Source organism: Salmo salar, chromosome 15, assembly GCF_965601325.2.
Source record: "Salmo salar chromosome 15, fSalSal1, whole genome shotgun sequence".
NCBI lineage: Eukaryota > Metazoa > Chordata > Actinopteri > Salmoniformes > Salmonidae > Salmo > Salmo salar.
The window spans coordinates 59,902,776-59,928,212 of NC_138305.1; the positions used below are offsets into that span (position 1 = coordinate 59,902,776).

Genomic DNA, 25,437 nt, shown 5'->3' on the forward strand with positions numbered 1-25,437 from the left:
CTAGGGTGAGTAAAATGGTCACAGTGGGGTGTTCTCTCATTATGTGTCTGGAAGTAGCTAGCCAATGTTAGCCAGTTAGCTTGGGTGCTTGATTGTAGTTGTGAGGTCAGAACTTTCGGAACAACTGTACTTATTGGCCAGAGCGTCCAGTGTGTGCTCTGAACGCGATAGGGCGAGTAATGTTCAGTGAGCTGTTCTCTCTCCCTCTTAGATCTCTGGAAGTAGCTGGCAAGTTAGTACAGAAAGGTTGTATCAACCCTTAAAGAGATGGGTTGCTAAGTCTTAAGAGGGTGTGAACAATGCTGAATGGGTGTAGACAAAGAAGGGCTCTCCAATAGTAGTACCAAAACATTGAAAGACAGTTTTCTCAAATGTGAGTTTACAAGTTTATCAACTTTCAAAGCAGAATTACTTTCCCATTGTTTCCTCAATGTAGCGTATGATATACAATTGTGTAGCTCAGAGTCTCTACTTTTATCCAATGTAAAAAAACTGAAATTCAAATGTTGCTACATAAGATCGAATCCAGGTGGTGAGTCACAAATAGATGACAACGTTTGGGCTTTTAGAGGGTTGGAGCCCCCTGCTGGCTATGACACATTCATTCTACAGTCTTTTAATGTGGGTGTTTCGGTAGCGACATCAAAAAAAGTGGGACAGCATTTTTTGAGAAAGATGTTTAAAAATAAAACAATAACTACGAATTAGATCAGTATCTTTCAATGTAATAATATAACAAATCAAGATGTTCTATTGAAATAATAGTGTTAGATAAAAAATAATCATGAATTGCTTTATTTTCAAACATTACGTTTAGGAGTCAGGTTTGGGACAGCCACCTGTACAAACAATGACATTGTACCATATAATTTAACAATATGTTTGTTATTGTCTAGAAATTAATTAGAACATACCATGATTTAAATAAATGTCCTAATTCTGGAACTTAAAAGTTTTTTTAATCGTTTTTTGGGCGCGCCTATTACTATGGCGGAACCTGCAAAACAACATACTTTTAGAGTGGCAGGTAGCCTAGTGATTAGAGTGTTGGGCCAGTAACCGAAAGGTCGCTGGATCAATTACGTGAGCTGAAAAATCTGTCAATGTGCCCTTGAGCAAGGCACTTAATTTGCTCGGTAGGTGCTGTACTACTATGGCCAACCCTGTAAAACAACACATTTCACTGCACCTATCTGGTGTATATGACAATAAAACATGTATTTATTTTATTTATTTATTTTTTGGGGGGGGGGGGTGGATTCTTTCCCTCCTCTCACCTGGTAATCCACAGGCCTCCCAGAACTAGGCTCCATCTTGATATCAGGCTTTGATCTGAGAGGGTCAAGGCACACAAATCAGAGCTTTTCCTAATGAAGTGTAGCCTGCAGTTTGCTAATTTACTCAACTAGTACTGTAGTATGGGTTATAAACATGAATAAGAGTGTTATAAAGGGTCAATGGATCATTGCAGTAACAGATGTACAATAAGTAAGTACATAAATAAGTACACAGACCTCTTGTTGGAGACATTAGTGGTGACGGCAGTGACGGAGGCCAGGGAGATGCAGTCTGGGTCCAGACCCCCCACCCCTCCCAGACGCATGGCCTTCCTGTTCAGATCCTCCATGTCCAGGATGGCTGGCTCATCTTGGGGGTGCCATCACAATAACCTATGTTACTATATGCCAGGGGAGGCCAACCCTCTTCCTGGAGAGCTATAGGTCTCTCCATCTCTGCTCTAATACACCTGATTCAACTTATCAAAGTCTCGATGGGCAGCTGATTAGTAAAAAAGCCTACCTTTCTTGTGGTCATCCTTGGAGCTCTTGGTCTTGCCGAGCTTCATGGCTGAGAATACCCCCTTCCCCGCTCTGAGGGAGGAAGAGAAGAGGAGAAAGTAAAATAAACATAAAGAAACTACTGAAATCCTACACAGTGAAATCAGGTAAAATATCTTGGAAGACCTACCACTTTGGGGATAATGACAAAGGCAAATTCCCCAAATTCATGAACTATTCTCATTATGCTGACATTCAGAGGACTTTGTTAACTCTCATGTAGGGACCTTTATATTTCTCTGAGAAGGACCTCATTGAACAAGAAATGTATGAGCGCTTCAGCAGTACATTATGAAAAACAAAAGTAAGTAACTAAAACCTACACCAGGGGTAGGCAACCCTGTTCCTGTGGTGCCACAGTTACTGCAGGATTTTGTTCCAACTAGGCACCACACTTGACCAACTAAGCTAATTAATCAGTTCAGTGATTGCCTAAATTCAATATACACTACATGACCAAAAGTATGTGGACACCTGCTTATCGGACATCTCATTCCAAAGTCATGGGCATTAATATGGAGTTGGTCCCCCCTTTCCTGCTATAACAGCCTCCACTCTTCTGAGTAGGCTTTCCACTAGATGTTGAAATATTGCTGCAGTGACTTGCTTCCATTAAGCCACAAGAGCATTAGTGAGGTCGGGTACTGATGTTGGGCGATTAGGCCTATCATGCAGTCGGCAATCCAATTCATCCCAAAGGTGTTCGATTGGGGCTGAGGTCAGGGCTATGTGCAGGTCAGTCAAGTTCTTCCACACCGATCTCAACAAACCATTTCTGTATGGACCTCGCTTTGCGCATGGGGTATTGTCATGTTGAAACAGGAAAGGGCCTTCCCCAAACTGTTGCCACAAAATTGGAAGCACAGAATCGTCTAGAATGTTATTGTATGCTTTAGCGTAAAGATTTCCCTTCACTGGAACTAAGGGGCCTAGCATGAACCATGAAAAACAGCCCCAGACCATTATTCCTCCTCCATCAAACTTTACAGTTGGCACTATGCATTGGGGCAGGTAGTGTTCTCCTGGCATCCATCAAACCCAGATTCGTCCGTTGGACTGCCAGATGGTGAAGTGTGAGAACGCGTTTCCACTGCTCAAGAGTCCAATGGCGGCGAGCTTTACACCACTCCAGCTGACGCATGGCATTATGCATGGTGATCTTAGGCTTGTGTGCGTCTGCTTGGCCATGGGAACCCATTTCATGAAGCTCCCGATGAACATTACTTGTGGTGACTTTGCTTCCAGAGGCAGTTGGAACTCGGTAGTGAGTTTTGCAACCGAGGACAGACAATTTTTACGCGTCACATGCTTCAGCACTTGGCGGCCACGTTCTGTGAGCATGTGTGGCCTACCACTTCGCAGCTGTGCCGTTGTTACTCCTAGTCGTTTCCACTTCACAATAGGACTTACAGTTGACCGGGGCAGCTTTAGCAGGGCAGAAATGTGATGAACTGACTTGTTAGAAAGGTGGCATCCTATGACGGATCCACATTGAAAGTCACTGAGCTCCTTAGTAAGGTGATGGCTGTGTGCTTGATTTTATACACCGGTCAGCAATGGGTGTGGCTGAAATAGCCGAATCCACAAATTTGAAGAAGTGCCCACATACTTTTGTATATATATATAGTGTACCTGGTCTTCCAGGTCAGATCAATCAAAAGCATGAAGTGCCTGTGGCACTCTGTCACGTCCTGACCAGTAAAAGGGGTTATTTGTTATTGTAGTTTGGTCAGGGCGTGGCAGGGGGTGTTTGTTTTGTGTGGTTCGGATTTTTTGGTTTATGTTCTACATTTTCTATTTCTATGTGTTTATCTAGTTTTTCTATTTCTATGTTGGGGTTTTGGTAGGACCTCCAATTAGAGGAAGCTGGTTGTCGTTGACTCTAATTGGAGGCCATATTTAGTTGGGGTTTGTTTCACTTGTGTTTTGTGGGTGGTTGTTTCCTGTATAGTCTGTGCACCTTACGGGACTGTTTTCGTCGTTTGTTTTGTTTAAGTGTGTTTTCTTTAATAAAATAAAAAAGCTGATCAATATACCCGCTGCATTTTGGTCCACTCCTTACGATGAACGTTACACACTCTAGGATGAGGGTTACCTACCCTGTCCTAAACCAACATAACTCATTGCACCATCAGGAGAGAAACATTAGCAGAGATGAACATCACATGGACAAGACAGTCTCTTCACCCCCCGACCCCCATCACTATAGAACCCAGCGGTGTCCAATAACGACACACAGTTATTACAGAGGATCACATATCACCACCATAACAAAAGCCTGGACCGACAAATGAGGGGCCTTAATAATGAACAATTATGAGCGTGACCATCCAATTAGCTGCAGATATAGATACATGTCAGATAGAAGATGAAAGGGAGGTTTTCTGTTTGTCTTCTCAAGCATTCTAAAGTGGAGCAGTTGATCAGAGTTCAATTTCTACTTTCCATCTTCCTTTCATTAATTCACTGACATCTATCAAACCCTCTTTCGATAAGAACCATAAAAGGAAGGAGATAAGATAATGTTCTTTCAAGAAAATATATCATATTCAACATGACAGGTTTGGGAGGATGAATTGGAAAGGGAAAATCCTTTAGAAAGAAGCAATATACAGTAAGACTACAAAAACAATTATTCACTCAAGGCTGGTTCACCTAGCTACCATACTATTATTATTGACATAATCACAATGCAATGGACTTTAGATTGTAACATTTGTAAAACTGTTCCACAAAACCAATAACACCTCAAAACAACGCAAGAGTGCAACCATCAGGTGTTGAATACAGATGTAGGATATTCATTTGAGCCAGTTTGCTACAGAAGAAAAATAATCCTGCAGCAACAGAAAACGTTAATTATTATGTGGATTATAATTAATGGACCATTTTTGTAGTGGTTGATACATTTTTTGTTAGGGAATATCAAGTCTCACATTTTAATGTGGAAATTACAAACTTTAGAAAGCCTGTATAATCCTTGAATACACTACAAGTTTGCATTTCCTGCTGTGCAGGAAAGTTCTCAGCAACAAAAGAGTAATCAAATTAAGATCCTACATCTGTACAGCCTCAGTCAGATTAACAAACATTTAATCTTTTACTGCATTGGGCTAAATCAGGCTCACACAGAGTGATTCTTGGTAGTCTTAAACAAATCTATACACCTCACACACATGGTTATGGGCTTAAAAAAGAAGACACTTGTAGCATGTCAGATATAGCATTGAAATGCATTCAATTTAGAGTTTGCATCCTAATATTACACTTTATATACATCACAGAAGACTGAAATATAACAAAGCTGTTTGACATAGAAACATTGGATTTTTGTCGTTAATATATATATTTATTAATTACAAAATTATGAAAAATATTAATAACATTCCACCCATTAGGCTAAAGAGGGTGCATTTGGTCCTTGGCTGGAGGAAAGGGCTACGCAGATCATACTAATCAATAAGCAAAAGCAAGTGGTTCATACATACCATACCAAAGATACCAAGGGTCCAAACCCAGCTCAGGCTGACAACACTAGCTACCTCCCTGTCTCTCAACAGAATAAGTTTAAACTGTCCCTAATTCACCCTATTCCATGTTTGGAGTTCCTTCCTTAAACAGGAGCCTAGCTCACAGGTACACTAGAATCCAAGTAGGTAAAGAGGAATACAGGTGTGCATGCAGGGAGGCAGAGGAGGGAGAGGCAGGTGAGAGTATGAATCTAGGGCAAAAATCCAGCAGTGCACAAGCTGCTGTGGTGTTGGGGAAGAGGGAGGGGGTGCACTGACGACCAAATAATATGAGTGTAGACAAGCATGGCAAGGGATCCATTGGAGCACATATACAGTACACTCTGAAACGAAGACACACACAGGCATGCAAGAACACACCAGGGGTTAGAACCGGTTCAGGGAACAGAACTGAAAACTGGAAAAGTACAAAACATTTTTAGAAACAGAATCAGAACCAGGAACAAAAGTGATCTATACAGTTCCGGAACAGAAACGTTATTTTAAAAGCATGGGAACCGGTTAATAACGTTATTTTATGTTACGAGCATTTTTTCCCAGTCCCACAAAAAATGCAACAAAGCACCTATGCAAAGAAATTAGGGAGAGATGTATTTATTTTTTTAACTAGAGAAGAACGGATTAACTTTTTTCAATGCTAGTTAAGGATACTATAGTTATCATGTTTCACATTGGATTTATTAACTACAAAAAGGTAAGACGTGTTTTTATTTTAATTCTGGTGCCACTCCGCACACACAAGCTTGTTAGCATGGTCCAATGTTAAGCCAACTCTCAGAAGTTCAAAGACATTCAAAGTTCTTTCATAGAAGCCGCTCCTCCGTAGGTATAATTCTGTGGGCCTAATTGAAATAATGCATGTCATAAAAAGATGGCCAGCGCTTCAAGTCAAGTCTCCTCCACCCTCTCTGGCTCTCACGCCTACACTTGTCTGTCCAATGCATGTAAACTACTAGCCCATTTCAGAGGTTTAAAAAGGTTCGAACCAGTTCATAACTTTATTTTTCTGGTCAAAACAGTCAAACGGAACAAAAAAAATAATGGTTCTCTTCAGAACGAAACAATTGGAAAATAATTGTTTCCAACCCCTAACACACACACACAAACACACTCACTGTGGTGGTTGTAGAAGTATTTGGCCTCTCACTCTGTCAGAGCAGAACGCTACTGTTGAATGAACTGGGAAGATTAAAGAGGAGTCTGTCTGTCAGAGAACTATAGAGGATCACAGCGTCTTATTACAGTCAGCAGGAACAAAATGGAGGCGATGGAACTGGAGCAGACAAGCTCAACCACAGAGTGAGCTGTCTCCAGGGATGAAAACCCACAGACAAATGGGCTCAATACATTTCAACACCTCTATAACAAAGAGACACTCTAATAAAGTTACCAACATTATAAAGGAAACACAGAGCCGATACCTACTTCTCTTTTCTTCCTTTTCCAGTATTCTCTTTTCCTTTACTGTGGCAAGCACATAGTGAATGCAGATTGGGACAAAAAGAGTGGTTAACAAACATCACTATCTTTTGAGAGAAGCCGTGTCTGAGCGAGAGAAAGAGAAGAGAACTGATTGAGAGGCTTTGCGATTTTGCTGTTGTTTAATCAGTGACTCTAGTTTAATAAAGAGAGTAGAGACAGGGCTGTTTGAGAATGTATGAAAGGTCAGTGAGTAGGCAGAGCAGAGAGATGCTAAATGGAAATTAAAAACTGACTGAACTTCAGAAAGGGTACATTTGAACAAATATGCTGCTGGAGGGGCAATTTCTGCACTGTTTTTTTTTTCTCGATGTGATGGAATTCCAACTCAATGAACAAAAGTCACATTATCCCTAAAATAAAAAATGTCACACTATGAAGTATGAGCAATAATACAAGCTATGGGTAATCAGAACAATGTCACTAAGTACTCAGTATTTTTGCCCTTTTCATTTAAACTGAAATGGAAGAAAAACCAAGTAAAAATGTATCTTTAATCAAAACACTGCAAATCAAACCAACCAAATCACATCAAACCAATCAAAACCACACAAACTGTATGCTTGAATCAGGTTGTGGAGTAACTCATCGGACCAACATCAATGACTGATCAATCTTGATGTAACCAACCCCCTGCTACCGACCCTGTCGATTAATACTGATCAATATTATCTATGGAGTGATTTGGTCTAATTACAAGGAATATTTTGTATTCAGTATGGGTAAATAATGAATAAAAGTGCTCCTGTATGTGTATCATGACTCATGGGATAGTTGTCACATTGATATTGGGGTTGCTTGTCAATCTGACAACCATCCCCATTGTAACAATGTACACAGAAAGCTAAATGACGTCGAAAAGACGCTTAGAAGACTTATTTTCCGGATGTTGAAAAGGCATCTATGTTTCACAAGTTTGAACAGCACAGTACAGCACAGCACAGTACAGTAGAGTTTAATTCAGCAGAGTACAGTATAGTAGAGCAATGTACAGTACAGTTTAGTTTAATTCAGTGGAGTACAGTAGGGTACAAAGTACATTATACTGTGCTCTACTGTACTGTACTGCAGTGTACTGTACTGACCTACACTTTACTTTTCATTACCCTACTGTGCTCTATTGTACTGTACTGAGCTATACTCTACTTTTTCTCTACTTTACTGTACTGTCTAAACTTATGAGAACTTTTTTTTTTCTATGATTGGTTCTGATTTGGTAGGGCCAGACAAAAAATCAACTTGGGTTCAAACCCTCTGCATCAGAATGAAAGTTAATCATTAATCTTAGTTTATCGATACAACAGCGAATGAGAGTCAGAGTTACAAGAGATGGGTAGGAGGGGGGGGGGGGGGGGGGGGGGCAGGAGGGGAGAGCGAAAAATAAATACAAAGAGAGAGGGTCGGGGAGAGAAAGAGAGAGAGGACAATGGTCAGTATAAAATAAAATCAAAAACTTGCAAAATTGAATATAAATAAATAAATAAAAGAGGAGAAAAAAAGAATTGAGCTGCAGGTAATTAATAATGTATCACCACAAAGCTCTGTTCTGCTCTAGGGGCTCTGCTGAATAGTCTCTCTCACACACACATACACACACACACACACACACACACACACACACACACACACACACACACACACACACACACACACACACACACACACACACACACACACACACACACAGTGTTCTCTCAGGAGTGTCTCGTGATCAGATGGTCAGACAGAGTGGTGGTTCAATGTTCCAGAGCGGACTGTTCCGGTCTAAAAAAAGATTTACCATTCCAGTGCTTTCTCATGAAGTTCTCTCCTATTATTAATATCCACAGAAATGGTTTTCTAAATCTCTATTTCAATTACAATTATGACGCAAGCATTGCCATCTTACTTCTATAAAAATGTAGCCTTTTGAAATATGACTGTCAATATCTCAAGAGCTTAGCTGTTCTGTCTGGCTAGGCATTGTTTTTTATGAAACAAGGCTGCAGGGGTATTGAATATGGCCTCTTAGTTATTGCTTAGATTTTTTTTCCCTCTGTGTAATTTCAAAAAGCTTGTATTCTGGGCTGCTGGTGTTGTCACACCCTGAGCATAGAGAGCCCTTGGTTCTCTATGGTGTTGTAGGTCAGGGTGTGACTAGGGGGGTGTTCTAGTCTGTATTTTCTATGTTGGTGTATTAGTATGGTTCCCAATTAGAGGTAGCTGTTTATCGTTGTCTCTAATTGGGGATCATACTTAAGTTGTTCATTGTTCCCACCTGCTTTGTGGGATATTGTTTTGTGTATGTGCATGTAGCACCACTGAGGTTACGTTTTCGTTGTTGGTTATTTGTTTTTTGGTAGTTTCACTTTGAATAAAGATGTGGAACTCAAATCACGCTGCGATTTGGTCTGCTCTGTACGATGATCGTGACAGGTGTGGTATTCGTTCCTCTGTGTATTTGTAATAAGGTTGTATTCTGGGCTGGTGTGGTATTTATTTCTTCATTAGTGTAAGAGGCTTTATCAATATTTAACATCAGAGAACAATCCTTTGAGTCTATGTACCCTATACTGGATGAAAACAAGAAAGAAAGCAAATAGCCTTCTATTTGTGTTTGCATGCGTGCGTGCCTGCTTGTTGGAGATTGAGAGAAATACAGAACAAGCGATGACAGAAAAAGGGAGGAGAGAGTAGTTTAGAGGAGGAAAAAATATCAGGCTGGTCACAAGAAAAAGCGGTTGACTTTGGATGTTTCAAAAGATCCTGAGGACATCAATATATGCCTTCCTCAGTGCTCACAAAAAAACAGTGGCACAGCACTGGACTCAAACTCACGAAGTTCAGAGCCTTCCCCAAACCATAGCCTTAACCACTTGGAATGAATACCTTAACTTAACCCTTTGAGTTGTTTCTGTTTTAACCCTGTAACCACGCGGAATGAATGGGTCAAAAATAGGAGTTCATCCAATTACGGCAAATTCTGAAGTCAAACTATGAGATCAGGTTGCAAAATATAGCAGTTGACTGAGAAGGGAGGAGAGGCTGAATAGTAGTAGTGGCTAACTTTCACCAGGCTTTCTCTGAATCCCCCTTAAAAATGTTATTCTGCTCATGCCCGAAATAGTGCTGTTGCATTTTTAAGTCTGGTATTGCATCAAGCTTCAGGCTGCTTTCTGCCTGTTGTTTCAAACACAACTCCCTCTCTAGAGCTAGGTAACATGCCTTGGATAAACCAATCAAAGCTAACCCACAGAAAAAAGGTTCTTTAGCAAAAATAAAATATCTATGTTGATATCCTTAATGATGTCTGAACTCTTTAGGATGACTCGTTTTCACAATATCATATCTCTAAACCTTGTATCATAATCCAAAAAGGCCGATTAGACAGTATTCTCTAGGTTATTTTCTTATTTCTCCTGTATTTTTATTTCTTTTTTATTTTGTTGATATTGAATACTGTGCTGTTGGGTAGGGCTTGCACGTTAAGTATTTCATTGTACTTGTGCATGTGACAAGTCAAACTTGAACTTGAACTTATGATTTGACATTATGTGTGATGACATTTCACCATAATGAAACAGTAAGTAATTCCATACCGGCCATACATATAAATCTATGTCACAACAGAAGGTGCTTCCTATTTAATGTATAATAATCAGGATCATATTATGATTATGCTGGGGGCTAAATGTCGATGGTGAGAGGTAGTAGAATCTGGTGTATGATATTCATTCGAGTTTTTTACAATCGCTAGGACCCATTTCTCAATATTTAGGTCACTTTTTCAAAACTCTTCACACAATTCTCCTAACCAACTTTCAGCTTGGCACAGCAGTTAATTTCGCATTCAAAATGCACTAAAACTACCAAAACCCTTTATACATGTCTCAAATCAACTCATTCTTCCATAACACTAGCAAAGGTTGTCACCCAACAAGCACACAATGACCTAAAAAACACTAACAACAGGTAGCCTTACACCATGTTTTATTTTGTAAAATGTCTTTACAAAACAAGAATGACATCTCTCTACTGTTTAGAATTTACTGCAGTATATGTTACAGGAATGAATCAGACATGATGCAATATGCTTCAATATGTTTTATATAATTTAATGACTCCAACCTAAGTGAATGTAAACTTCAGACTTCAACTGTACTTCAGTTAAAGTCTCTCATTATAGAATTTATAAGGGAATTATCAGTCAAGATGAAATAGGGGTCAGATTTAAGCATGACACAGGTGTTGCTATAAGGATTTATCCCAGGAGGCTGTTCTTGGGATCATCATGGTGATCTCCTCTCACACCGAGGCTTTAGACCGGAAGTCAGAGAGGGTCACTTAACACGCTCAGTCAGTCAACATAGGGGAGCAACACAGTGGCACATAACACACAGGCAATACACCACATGAAACACAGCACTCAGACACACTGAAGAAGACCTCGAGGGAAAACGGGGAGATAAAACACCAAGGAAGAGTTAGTTGGAGATATTTGCTATCGCATCAGGACACAGAAAATGCACAACATGTAAACGTATTTCAGCACTGCAATAACATGAGTCTAAAGTTACCTCTACAACTACATTACCTCTACAATTACAGCATTTGATGTGATGTAGAGGTTAATCCAGGACCTGCAGTGCCTAGCTTCACTCCTACTCCCCAGGTGCTTTCATTTGTTGACTTCGGTAAATGTAAAAGCCTTGGTTTCATGCATGTTAACATTAGAAGCCTTCTCCCTAAGTTTGCTTTATTCACTGCTTTAGCACATTCTGCCAAACCGAATGTCTTAGCCGTGTCTGAATCCTGGCTTAGGAAAACCACCAAAAACCCAGAAATCTCCATCCCTAACTATAACATTTTCCGCCAAGATAGAACTGCCAAAGGGGGCGGTGTTGCAATCTACTGCAGAGATAGCCTACAGAGTTCTGTATTACTATCCAGATCTGTACCAAAACAATTCGAGCTTCTACATCTAAAAATTCACCTTTCCAGAAACAAGTCTCTCACCGTTGCCACTTGCTATAGACCACCCTCTGCCCCCAGCTGTGTCCTGGACACCATATGTGAATTGATTTCCCCCCCATCTATATTCTGAGCTCGTGCTGCTAGGTGACCTGAACTGGGACATGCTTAACACCCTGGCCATCCTACAATCTAAGCTTGATGCCCTCAATCTCACACAAAATATCAATGAACCTACCAGGTACAACCCCAAATCCGTAAACACGGGCACCCTCATAGATATCATCCTAACTAACTCACCCTCCAAATACACCTCTGCTGTTTTCAACCAAGATCTCAGCGATCACTGCCTCATTGCCTGCATCCGTAATGGGTCTGCAGTCGAACGACCACCCCTCATCACTGTCAAACGCTCCCTAAAACACTTCAGCGAACAGGCTTTCCTAATCGACCTGGCCGGGCTGTCCTGGAATGACATTGACCTCATCCCATCAGTAGAGGATGCATGGTTATTCTTTAAAACTTGTTAGGGATAGGGGGCAGTATTCAGAATTTTGGATGACTGAGGTATCCTAAGTAAACTGCCTGTTACTCAGGCCCAGAAAATAGGATATCCTGTTAGGGCTAGGGGGCAGTATTGACACGGCTGGATAAAAAACGTACCCGATTTAATCTGGTTACTACTCCTGCCCAGTAACTAGAATATGCATATTCGGATAGAAAACACCCCAAAGTTTCTAAAACTGTTTGAATGGTGTCTGTGAGTATAACAGAACTCAAATGGCAGGTCAAAACCTGAGAAGATTCTGTACAGGAAGTACCCTGTCTGACCATTTCTTCCCCTTCTTGATTATCTCTATCCATTACAAAGGATCTCTGCTGTTACGTGACACTTCCTACGGCTCACATGGGCTCTCAGAAGGCAGCAAAAAGCTGAATCGTGGCTTTGCAGGCTCTGGCTGAAACAAAGTAGCTCGTTTGGGTAGTGGCTGGTTACAGTACTGTGAGACTCAGGCTCGTGCCCGCGTCGACTGAAAGCTTTGTTTTCTTTCCTCTGTTTACCAAAACGGAGATTTCCGGTCGGAATATTATCGCGTTTTTACGAGAAAAATGGCATAAAAATTGATTTTAAACAGCGGTTGACATGCTTCGAAGTACGGTAATGGAATATTTAGATTTTTTTTGTCACGAATTGCGCCATGCTCGCGACCCTGATTTACCATTTCGGATAGTGTCTGGAACGCACGAACAAAACGCCGCTATTTGGATATAACGATGGATTATTTTGGACCAAACCAACATTTGTTATTGAACTAGCAGTCCTGGGAGTGCATTCTGACGAAGACAACAAAGGTAATCAAACTTTTGTAATAGTAAATCTGATTTTGGTGAAGGCTAAACTTGCTGGGTGTCTAAATAGCTAGCCCGTGATGGCTGGGCTATGTACTTAGAATATTGCAAAATGTGCTTTCACCAAAAAGCTATTTTAAAATCGGACATATCGAGTGCATAGAGGAGTTCTGTATCTATAATTCTTAAAATAATTGTTATGCTTTTTGTGAACGTTTATCGTGAGTAATTTAGTAAAATGTTAGTAAATTCCCCGGAAGTTTGCGGGGGGTATGCTAGTTCTGAACGTCACATGCTAATGTAAAAAGCTGGTTTTTGATATAAATATGAACTTGATTGAACAAAACATGCATGTATTGTATAACATAATGTCATAGGGTTGTCATCTGATGAAGATCATCAAAGGTTAGTGCTGCATTTAGCTGTGGTTTGGGTTTTTGTGACATTATATGCTAGCTTGAAAAATGGGTGTCTGATTATTTCTGGCTGGGTACTCTGCTGACATAATCTAATGTTTTGCTTTCGTTGTAAAGCCTTTTTGAAATCGGACAGTGTGGTTAGATTAACGAGAGTCTTGTCTTTAACCTGTTATGGCTAGGGGGCAGTATTTTCACGGCTGGATAAAAAACGTACCTGATTTAATCTGGTTACCACTCCTACCCAGTAACTAGAATATGCATATTACATATGGATAGAAAACACCCTAAAGTTTCTAAAACTGTTTGAATGGTGTCTGTGAGTATAACAGAACTCATTTGGCAGGCAAAAATGTGAGAAGGTTTCATTCAGGAAGTGGCCTGTCTGACACGGTGTCGTTCTTCTTGTCTCTGTTTATTGAAGAGTGAGGATCTTAGCTGTCCCGTGACACTTCCTACGGCTGCCATAGGGTCTCAGAAGGCGGTAAAAAGCTGAATCGTGGCTTTGCAGGCTGGCTGAAACAAAGTAGCGCGTTTGGGTAGTGGCTGGTTACAGTACTGTGAGACTCAGGCTCGTGCCCGCGTCGACCGAAAGCTGTGTTTTCTTTCCTCTGTTTAGCTAAATGGACATTCCCGGTCGGAATATTATCACTTTTTTACGAGAAAAATGGCATAAAAATGGATTTTAAACAGCGGTTGACATGCTTCGAAGTACGGTAATGGAATATTTAGATTTTTTTTGTCACGAATTGCGCCATGCGCGCGACCCTGATTTACCATTTCAGATAGTGTCTGGGACGCACGAACAAAACGCCGCTATTCGGATATAACGATGGATTATTTTGGACCAAACCAACATTTGTTATTGAAGTAGCAGTCCTGGGAGTGCATTCTGACGAAGACAACAAAAGGTAATCAAACTTTTATAATAGTAAATATGATTATGGTGAGTGCTAAACTTGCCGGGTGTCTAAATAGCTAGCCCGTGATGCCTGGGCTATGTACTTAGAATATTTCAAAATGTGCTTTCACCAAAAAGCTATTTTAAAATCGGACATATCGAGTGCATAGAGGAGTTCTGTATCTATAATCCTTAAGATAATTGTTATGCTTTTTGTGAACGTTTATCGTGAGTAATTTAGTAAAATGTTAGCAAATTCCTCCGGAAGTTTGCGGGGGGTATGCTAGTTCTGAACGTCACATGCTAATGTAAAAAGCTGTTTTTTGATATAAATATGAACTTGATTGAACAAAACATGCATGTATTGTATAACATAATGTCCTAGGTGTGTCATCTGATGAAGATCATCAAAGGTTAGTGCTGCATTTAGCTGTCTTCTGGGTTTTTGTGACATTATATGCTAGCTTGAAAAATGGGTGTCTGATTATTTCTGGCTTGGTACTCTGCTGACATAATCTAATGTTTTGCTTTCGCTGTAAAGCCTTTTTGAAATCGGACAGTGTGGTTAGATAAAGGAGAGTCTTGTCTTTAAAATGCTGTGAAATAGTCATATGTTTGAAAAATTGAAGTTTTTGTATTTTTGAGGAATTTGTAATTTGCGCCACGCCTATCATTGGATATTGGAGCAGGTGTTCCGCTAGCGGAACGTCTAGATGTAAGAGGTTAAAATGCTGTAAAATAGTCATATGTTTGAGAAATTGAAGTAATAGTATTTCTAAGGTATTTGAAAATCGCGCCACGGGATTCAACTGGCTGTTGCGTAGGTGGGACGAATTCGTCCCGCCTAGCCCAGAGAGGATATGCATATGCATGGTAGTATTGGATCGAAAACTATCTAAGGTTTCTAAAACTTAAAATGATGCCTGTGAGTATAACAGAACTGATTTGGCAGGCAAAAATCCGAGGACCAATTTTTTTTCTGTTGACCTGCCAGCCAATTCCAAGCTTAAGCTATTGAAACCAAATACTTCTGTCTCTCAAATTGCAGTTCCTATGGCTTCCACTAGATGTCAACAGTCTTTATACATGGTTTCAGGCTTGTATTCTGAAAAACCAACGAGGAATAGTTGTTTATCCTCAGGAAGTCCTATGGCAAAACTAGTCTCATTGCGCGTGTGACCGAGGGAGTGCGCTGCGTTCTTTTCCTTTCCTATTGAAAATAGTTCGCTCCGTATGAAATATGATCATTTATTTAGATATTAGAGTACCTAATAATGAATTAGAAACGTTGTTTGATTTGTTTGGATAAACTTTACTGGTAACTTTTGGAACTCCTATGTCTGCATTCTGAACGGGTGGATTACTGAACTCAATGACGCCTACTAAACGGACTATTTGGGATATAAAGAAGGAATTTATCGAACAAAACGACCATTCATTGTGTTCCTGGGACTCTCGTGATTGCGATCAGAGGAAGATCTTCAAAGGTAAGTGAGTTATTTTGTCGCTATTTGGGATTTTGTGACGCCTGTGCTTGTTTGGATAATATGCTGTTGTGGGGCGCTGACCTCAGATAATTAAATGCTGTGCTTTCGCCGTAAAGCCAATCTAACCGACGATGCGGTTAGATTGCCAAGATTCTAAGCTAAAGAATCATGTATGACACTTGTATTACCATGAAGGTTTAATATTAAGTTTTCTGTATTTTGAATTTGGCGCTCTGCAATAGTAGATTTGGATAGAAAACACTCTGAAGTTTCTAAAACTGTTTGAATGATGTCTGTGAGTATAACAGAACTCATATGGCAGGCGAAAACCTGAGATAAATCCAACCAGGAAGTGGGAAATCTGAGGTTGTAGTTTTTCAAGTGATTGCCTATCCAATATACAGTGTCTGTGGGGTCATATTGCACTTCCTACGGCTTCCACTAGATGTCAACAGTCTTTAGAATGTTGTTTCAGGCTTCTACTGTGAATGGGGAGAGAATAAGAGCTATTGGAATCAGGTGTCTGGAAAAATGGCATGAGCTCAGTCATGCGCGCGGCTGTGAGAGTGAGCTGAGTTCCTTTTCATTTCTGAAGACAAAGGAATTGTCCGGTTGGAATATTATTGAAGATTTATGATAAAAACATCCTAAAGATTGATTCTATACATCGTTTGACATGTTTCTACAAACTGTAATGCAACTTTTTTGACTTTTCGTCTGGTCTTAGTGCATGCGCCTTCTGCATTTGGAATAGTGAACTGAACTCGCGAACAAAAAGGAGGTATTTGGACATAAATATGGACTTTATCGAAACAAAACAAACATTTATTGTGGAACTGGGATTCCTGGGAGTGCATTCCGATGAAGATCATCCAAGGTAAGTTAATATTTATAATGCTATTTCTGACTTCTGTTGACTCCACAACATGGTGGGTATCTGTATGGCTTGTTTTGGTGACTGAGCGCTGTACTCAGATTATTGCAAAGTGTGCTTTCGCCATAAAGCTTTTTTGAAATCTGATACAGCGGTTGCATTAAGGAGAAGTTTATCTTTAATTCTATGCATAACAGTTGTATATTTTATCAACGTTTATGATGAGTATTTCTGTAAATTGATGTGCTCATTCACTGAAGGTTTGGAGGCAAAACATTTCTGAACATTACACTCCAATGTAAAATGTTTTTTTTGGATATAAACATGAACTTTATCGAGCAAAACATACATGTATTGTGTAACATGAAGTCCTATGAGTGCCATCTGATGAAGATCATCAAAGGTTAGTGATTAATTTTAGCTGTATTTCAGTTTTTTGTGACGCTTCTCCTTGCTTGGAAAATGGCTGTGTTGTTTTTCTTGTCTAGGTGCTGTCCTAACACAATCTAATAGTATGCTTTCGCCGTAAAGCCTTTTTGAAATCGGACACTGGTTGGATTAACGAGAAGTGTATCTTTAAAATGGGATATAATAGTTGTATGTTTGAGAAATTTGAATTATGAGATTTGTTTTGTTTTGAATTTGGCTAGCGTCCCACATACCCCAGAGAGATTTTAAACACCAGCTGTCAGAGCAGCTCACAGATCACTGCACCTGTACATAGCTCATCTGTAAATAGCCCATCCAATCTACATCATCCCCATACTGTATTTATTTATTTATCTTGCTCCTTTGCACCCCAGTATCTCTACTTGCACATTCATCTTCTGCACACTCTATCATTCCAGTGTTTAATTGCTATATTGTAATTACTTCGCCACCATGGCCTATTTATTGCCTTACCTCTCTTATCCTACCTCATTTACACATGCTGTATATAGATTTTTTCTACTGTATTATTGATTGTATGTTTGTTAATTCCATGTGTAACTCTGTGTTGTTGTATGTGTCGAAATGCTTTGCTTTATCTTGGCCAGGTTGCAGTTGCAATGAGAACTTGTTCTCAACTAGCGTACCTGGTTAAATAAAGGTGAAAAAAAGAAAAAAAAACATGTCTACAACTTCAAACAAGCCACAGCTTCAAACAAAAAACACATTGCTAAATTAGGAATCAAAGACTCCAGAACATTCTACCAGTGCTAAGTTCATACTGACCTCATATGAATAAAGACCCTCTACATTAGACTTTTTTCATTTGTTAATGTTGCTGTGAGCTCATACAGCCCCATAAAGACCTTCTACATAAAATACTTAATCTAGTAAAGATGGCAAAAGATGGCACCGATAGAGAAGGCCGTCATTTTACGAGTTCCAACCTGAGTTTGACATTTAGTGACTTTTTTTGTGTTTATCTGTACAGTTTTTGTATCTGTACCGCCAATCACTTTTGGACATCAGATTGACAGTTGCTAACCTGACTTTAAATTTTGACTATAAACCGACTTCAACTCCGACTCAGCTGTTCTCTTGTTCACACATAATTCCTTTGTTTCATGGGCTACCAAAACGCTGCAAAAGTAGATGCGGTAGATGGACTGGCATCCTGGTGAGAAGAAGAGAAAATCGATCAGCACTCCCCTCTGTTTTATTGGCAAATATCCAGTCACTCAAGAATAAGATGAATGAGATTTGTTTGAGATCTCCTATCAGAGAGTCTTGAAAATCTGCAATATTATATACCTTGTAGAAACTTGTCTGGTTGAATCTATGCACATAGAACTGGTTTCAAGTCCAAAGGGGGAGGGGTGTGCCTCTTCATAAACATCAACTGTTGTGCTGCTTCCAATGTGAAGGAAATCTCAAGTTTTTGCTTACCTGATATAAAATACGTCATGTTGAGCTGCAGACCTTTTCATCTACCAAGAGAGTTCTCATCTGTAGTTATCACGGCTGACTAAATCCTTCCACAAGCCAACACCACTTTTGCACTCAGCGAACTGTATGGGGCCCTAAACAAACAAGAAACCATACACTCAGAGGCAGCGTTTCTGGTGGGTGGAGACTTTAGCGCAGGGAGACTTAAAATCATTCTACCTCACTTCTATGACACGTCTCCTGCTCCACTAGGGGCGCTAAAACTCTAGACCACTTTCATTCAACCCACAGAAATGCATACAAGGCCCTCCCTCACCCTATTGTTGGTAAATCAGACCATGACTGTATCCTCCTGCTTCCTGTTTACAAACTTATTCAATACGGAAGTGGTCCAATGAAGCAGATGTGAGGGTACAAAACTGTGTTGCTTGTACAGACTGGGACATGTTCCGGGATTCATCCAATAGCATTGAGGAGTTTACCACATTAATCACGGGGTTCATCAATAAGTGCAAAGTGACTATACGGACATATCTGTGCTGGGCTAAAGGCTAGAGCTACCGCTAACAAGGAACTGGACACGGACAAGGATCTATACAAGAAAGTCCACTACGGCCTCCAACAAGACATCAAACATGTAAAGGAAATATAGGGGGAAGTTGGATTCCTATTACACCGGCTTCAACGTGTGTCATATGTGGAAGGGCTTGCAGACGATAATGGATTACAAAGGGAAACTCAGCTGTGAGATGCCCAGTGACGCAGAACTCCCAAATGAACTAAATCCTTTTTATGCTTGCTTCAAAGAAAACAACACAGTCCTGCATGAAGGCACCTGTTGTTCCGGGTGACTGTGTGACATGATCTCCGTGGCCGATGTGAGTAAAACTTTTAAACAGGTTAACACTCAGAATATGAGGGCACGTTCGCAGAGCATGCACAGACCAGCTGGCAAGTGTCTTCACCAATATTTTCAATATCTCCCTGTCCCAGTATGTAATCCCAACATGTTTCAAGCTAACCACCATTGTCCCTGTTTCCAAGAACTTCAAGGTAACCTGCCTAAATGACTATCACCCTGTAGCACTCAGATTTGTAATTATGAAGTGCTTTGAAAGGATGGTCATGACACACATCAACACCATCATCCCAGACACCCTGGACCCACTGCAATTAGCATACTGCCGTAATATATCCACAGAAGACACAATCTCAATTGCACTTTACACTGCCCTCTCCCACCTGGGCAAGAGGGTAAATAACTATATGAGAATGCTGTTCATTGACTACGGCGCAGCGTTCAACATCATACTCCCCTCCAAGCTCATCATCAAGCTTGGGACCCTGGGACTGAACACCTCCCTCTGCAACTGGATCCTGGACTTCCTGACGGGCTGTGCCCAGGTGGTGAGGGTAGGCAACAACACCTCCGCCATGCTGTCACTAAACACGGGTTCCCCTCAGGGGTTCCCCACGACTGCATTGGCACATACGACTCCAACACCATCATCAAGTTTGCTGACAACACGACGGTGGTAGGCCTTATCACTAACGGCGTTGAGACAACCTACAAGGAGGAGGTAAGAGACTTGGCAGTGTGGTGCCAGCACAACAACCTCTCCCTCAACGTCTGTAAGACCAAGGAACTGATCATGGACTACAGGAGAAAGAGGGGAGAGCACCTCCCCATCCACATCGACAGGGCTGTAGTGGAGCGGGTCGAGCGCTTCAAGTTCCTTGGTGTTCATATCACTAAGCACTTAACATGGTCCACACACACCTGCACAGTCATGAAGAGGGAATGACAGCGTATGTTCCCCCTCAAGAGGTCCTCGGATCCTCAAAAAGTTCTACAGCTGCACCATCGAGAGCATCTTGACGCGCTGCAGAGGGTGGTGCGGACATCCCAGTAGATCACTGGTGCCGAGCTCCCTGCCATCCAGGACCTCTATCAGGCGGTGTCAGAGGACTTCAGCCACCAAAGCCATAAACTGTTCACTCTACTACCGTCCGGCAAATGATACCGGGGCATTGGTTCATGGACCAAGAAAACTTTTACACCCAAGCCATAAGACTGCTAAATAGTTAATTCTATCTGCATTGACCCTACAGTATCTTTCACTCCACACCCTACAGTATCTTGCACACTCACAATACTATATATACACACTATATTCACACAGCTACTGTATTCTTTATTCTTACTCTTACTCTTATGAATTATCTATTACTTTACACTGTCTTCATGTAAATATTGTGACAATTTTCTTCAAGGTTAGGAGAGTTTGTAAACAAATTAAGCGAGAGACTGACACAAAATCACACCAGAACGTGTTCTTTCCAACAGGTCAGAATGTTTGTTTCTCCGGCCTGGACCGCCCCAGGCCGCAGGTGTGGTCCAGAGTCATAATGTACACTCGTCGAGCCTCAAGTACCTGATATGGCCTCATGCTCACTTTTCTCCCAGGTAGGGAAACAATATCATGAGCCATAAACCTCAGTTCGCCCTGGTATCCATGAAAATACATCTCTGTTTTTCTGGATCAAGGTCTTTACTTCCTGTACTTGTGCTGGGGACAGTGTAGGTGAAACATGCACTTCGGCTGCCTCCTGAGTGGGTGTGGGGTACATGACAATTAGTGTTTCTCTCTCTCTCCATGCTTTTAACAGATTAACGTGATATATCTGTTCCGGGGACCAACGGATCCGGATCCGATAATTAACTTCTCCTATTTTCTCCAGGACTTGATCCCTTCAATGTGGCTAACAGTTTACACTCTACCATCGGGACCAGCACATTATGTCCCGGTTTAAATTCCCCCAGGGTAGCCTGCCGCTTATAAGTGTGCCACTGGTGCTCTGGTGCTCTTGTGCTTGTGGCTATCCTGTCTTGCATGGCTGTGATGTGCTCTGTAACACTAGTATAAGGGGTGGACTGGTGCCCCCAGGTTTCCCGTGCGATGTCTAAGATTCCCCGGGGATGCCTCCCATATACCAGCTCAAAGGGTGAAAACCCCAGCGAGGCTTGGGGAACCTCTCTAATGGCAAACATCAGATACGGCAACATGAAATCCCAGTTTTTACCATCCTTATCGATTACCTTCCTGAGCATTGACTTCAGGGTGCGGTTTAATCTCTCAACCAGCCCGTCCGTCTGAGGATGGTAAACCGATGTCCTCAACTGTTTCACCTGCCACAACTTGCAAAGGTCTGCCATAAGGCGGGATATAAAGGGGGTCTCCTGGTCAGTAAGGACCTCTTTTGGATCCCTACCCTGGTGAACATGAGCACTAATTCCTTGGCTATATTTTTGGAAGCCATCGTCCGAAGAGGAATGCCTTCTGGGTAGCGGGTGGCATAATCTAGGATGACCAGTATGTATTGGTGCCCTCTGGCGGATTTGGGTAGCGGGCCCACTATAACCATCGCTATCCTCTCAAATGAAGTTTCAATTATGGAGAGCGGCACTAAGAGGCTTCTAACAGCTGGTTGGGGAGCTGTTAACTGGAACTCAGAGCACCCCGCACAATGTTGAGCCACTTCAGCCTGAATTTGATCATATTACTCCAGTGGTAGCTTACTGGCTTCCCATTAAGGCAAGGGCTGATTTCAAGGTTTTACTGCTAACCTACAAAGCATTACATGGGCTTGATCTTATCTATCTTTCCGATTTGGTCCTGCCGTACATACCTACACGTACGCTACGGTCACAAGACGCAGGCCTCCTTACTGTCCCTAGAATTTCTAAGCAAACATCTGGAGGCAGCACTTTCTCCTATAAAGCTCCATTTTTATGGAATGGTTTGCCTACCCATGTGAGAGACGCAGACTCGGTCTCAACCTGGCCTGAAGACTCCTTGCTGTCCCCAGTCCACCTGGCCGTGCTGCTGCTCCAGTTTCAACTGTTCTGCCTGCGGCTATGGAACTCTGACCTGTTCACCGGATGTGCTACCTGTCCCAGACCTGCTGTTTTCAACTCTCTAGAGACAGCAGGAGTGGTAGAGATACTCTGAATGATTGTCTATGAAAAGCCAACTGACATTTACTCCTGAGGTGCTGACCTGTTGCACCCTCGACAACCACTGTGATTATTATTATTTGACCCTGCTGGTCATCTATGAACATTTGAACATCTTAGCCATGTTCTGTTATAATCTCCACCTGGCACAGTCAGAGGAGGACTGGCCAGCCCTCATAGCCTGGGTCCTCTCTAGGTTTCTACATAGGTTCTGGCCTTTCTAGGCAGTTTTTCCTAGCCACTGTGCTTCCTAGCCACCTGTAGGTTCATGCTCTACAACATTCGCAGAGTACGACCCTGCCTCACACAGGAAGCGGCGCAGGTCCTAATCCAGGCACTTGTCATCTCCCATCTGGATTACTGCAACTCGCTGTTGGCTGGGCTCCCTGCCTGTGCCATTAAACCCCTACAACTCATCCAGAACGCCGCAGCCCGTCTGGTGTTCAACCTTCCCAAGTTCTCTCACGTCACCCCGCTCCTCCACTCTCTCCACTGGCTTCCAGTTGAAGCTCGCATCCGCTACAAGACCATGGTGCTTGCCTACGGAGCCGTGAGGGGAACGGCACCTCCGTACCTTCAGGCTCTGATCAGTCCCTACACCCAAACAAGGGCACTGCGCTCATCCACCTCTGGCCTGCTGGCCCCCCTACCTCTGAGGAAGCAGAGTTCCCGCTCAGCCCAGTCAAAACTGTTCGCTGCTCTGGCACCCCTATGGTGGAACAAGCTCCCTCACCATGCCAGGACAGCGGTGTCAATCACCACCTTCCGGAGACACCTGAAACCCCACCTCTTTAAGGAATACCTAGGATAGGATAAAGTAATCCTTCTAACCCCCCCCCCCCCTAAAAGATTTAGATGCACTATTGTAAAGTGGTTGTTCCACTGGATATCATAAGGTGAATGCACCAATTTGTAAGTCGCTCTGGATAAGAGCGTCTGCTAAATGACTTAAATGTAAATGTAATGTAATGTACACCTGCATTGCTTGCTGTTTGGGGTTTTAGGCTGGGTTTCTGTACAGCACTTTGTGACATCAGCTGATGTAAGAAGGGCTTTATAAATACATTTGATTGATTGATTGAATTCCTGGCCAGTAAAACCTCCTCACAATCCTGTACCAGGTTTTATCAATACCAAGGTGCCATTTTGTGCTTTGCAGTTCACCATCTGGCCACACCTTAGTGAGAGGGCAGAGCCTGTTTATTTGTTCTGCCCTCACATATCTGCCTTTTATCACTCGGCCCCCTTCTTTGCCACAAAATATACCTCAAATACCTCTGCACATCAACTCGGTACTGGTACTCCCTGTATATATATATATATATATATATATATATATATATATATATATATATACAGTATGTATCTATATCTGTATCTATCTATTCCTCTTGTGTTACTATTTTTCTTTGTATTATTATTTTTTAACTCTACGTCGCTGGGAAGGGCTCGTAAGCAAGCATTTCACGATTAAGTCTACACCCGTTGTATTCGCCGCATGTGAAAAATAGAATTTGATTTGATTTCACTTTCTACAACTGTCATTTGGTGCTGCAGTACACTTATGAACATAAAAACTATAGAGATAAAAGACCTCACAACACAACACCATCCCAATGCTGTTTTATGCGCCGCCAATCTGTTGCATTGTGGGTAGGATCAAAGGAGGTCCAGAAAGCAGGATGGCCTCACACTGGCACAGAATGAGCTTGCTTTTATCCCAACACAAAACAAACCAAATGAATGAATGAAGTAAACAAAAGCCTAGTCAAATTAACCTTCTCATCAATCCCTGCCTCGGTTTCCTCCGCTTTGTAAATGAGGAGTATGGATATTTCAATAGCTCAAACAAATAAAGATATTTAAGTACGGTATATGTGTCAGTGTGCTAGTGTTGATTAATTCATGACTGTGGCATCTAAAGGGATAATAAACAAAAGCCTAGTCAAATTAACCTTCTCATCAATCCCTGCCTCGGTTTCCTCCGCTTTGTAAATGAGGAGTAAGGATATTTCAATAGCTCAAACAAATAAAGATAATTTAAGTACGGTATATGTGTCAGTGTGCTAGTGTTGATTAATTCATGACTGTGGCATCTAAAGGGATAATGCCTTTGTTTCTCACACTAAAGACCCAGGTGTTGTGGTATTGTGGTGAATATCAAAAGGGGATACAAAGACTAATGTTTCCCTCAGGTAAATCCAAGGGGAACTTTCTGGATATATCCTTATACCATGTTCTGTAGACAGTAGCACGTTTGTATGTAGGTGTGGTTATTCACAGGCAAATTGTTAAACGCTATGGAGGTACATTTGTGTCTTTTTGTCGAGAGCAAATTTTTTTTATTTTCAATCAAAAATAATTGCTCTGAAAGCAACTTTCTTCCGACACAAAGGAAGTCAAAGCAGACACCTACGAAGATGGCATCTCAGGTAAGCAGCACTGGGCTGTATTGACGTATCCTAAAAATGACATCTGCTGCATTAGATTGAACGGTCATATCTCAGTTATTGTTTTCATATCTATAAAAAATAAGCTGTTTTCTTTACTTTCAGAAAGCGAGCTGACTAAGGGGTCGAAAACGTAGATATTGCCAGATGTTCACTGTCTGAGGAACAGGCCGTGGAAGCTTCATTGCTGGCAAAAGTGTCTATAACCAGAGGTAATTAAACTGTTCTGTGTTATTTTTCTCCATCTCTGCCTGTCTTGTACGTGGAAC

At 41.5% G+C, this 25,437-nt stretch overlaps 1 protein-coding gene across 3 annotated transcripts in view; it reads right to left on the bottom strand.

The window, feature by feature from the left end:
* Positions 1–25,437, bottom strand: part of otofa (otoferlin a) — a 149,079-nt gene that overhangs the window by 40,248 nt on the left and 83,394 nt on the right. For all 3 annotated transcript variants that reach the window (XM_014145204.3, XM_082961925.1, XM_082961924.1), the window contains exons 6-8: positions 1,801–1,871; positions 1,515–1,647; positions 1,278–1,332 (exon numbers count right to left, since the gene is read on the bottom strand). In XM_014145204.3, coding sequence (XP_014000679.2) covers positions 1,278–1,332; positions 1,515–1,647; positions 1,801–1,871 — 259 coding nt within the window. The remainder of the gene's footprint in view (positions 1–1,277; positions 1,333–1,514; positions 1,648–1,800; positions 1,872–25,437) is intronic.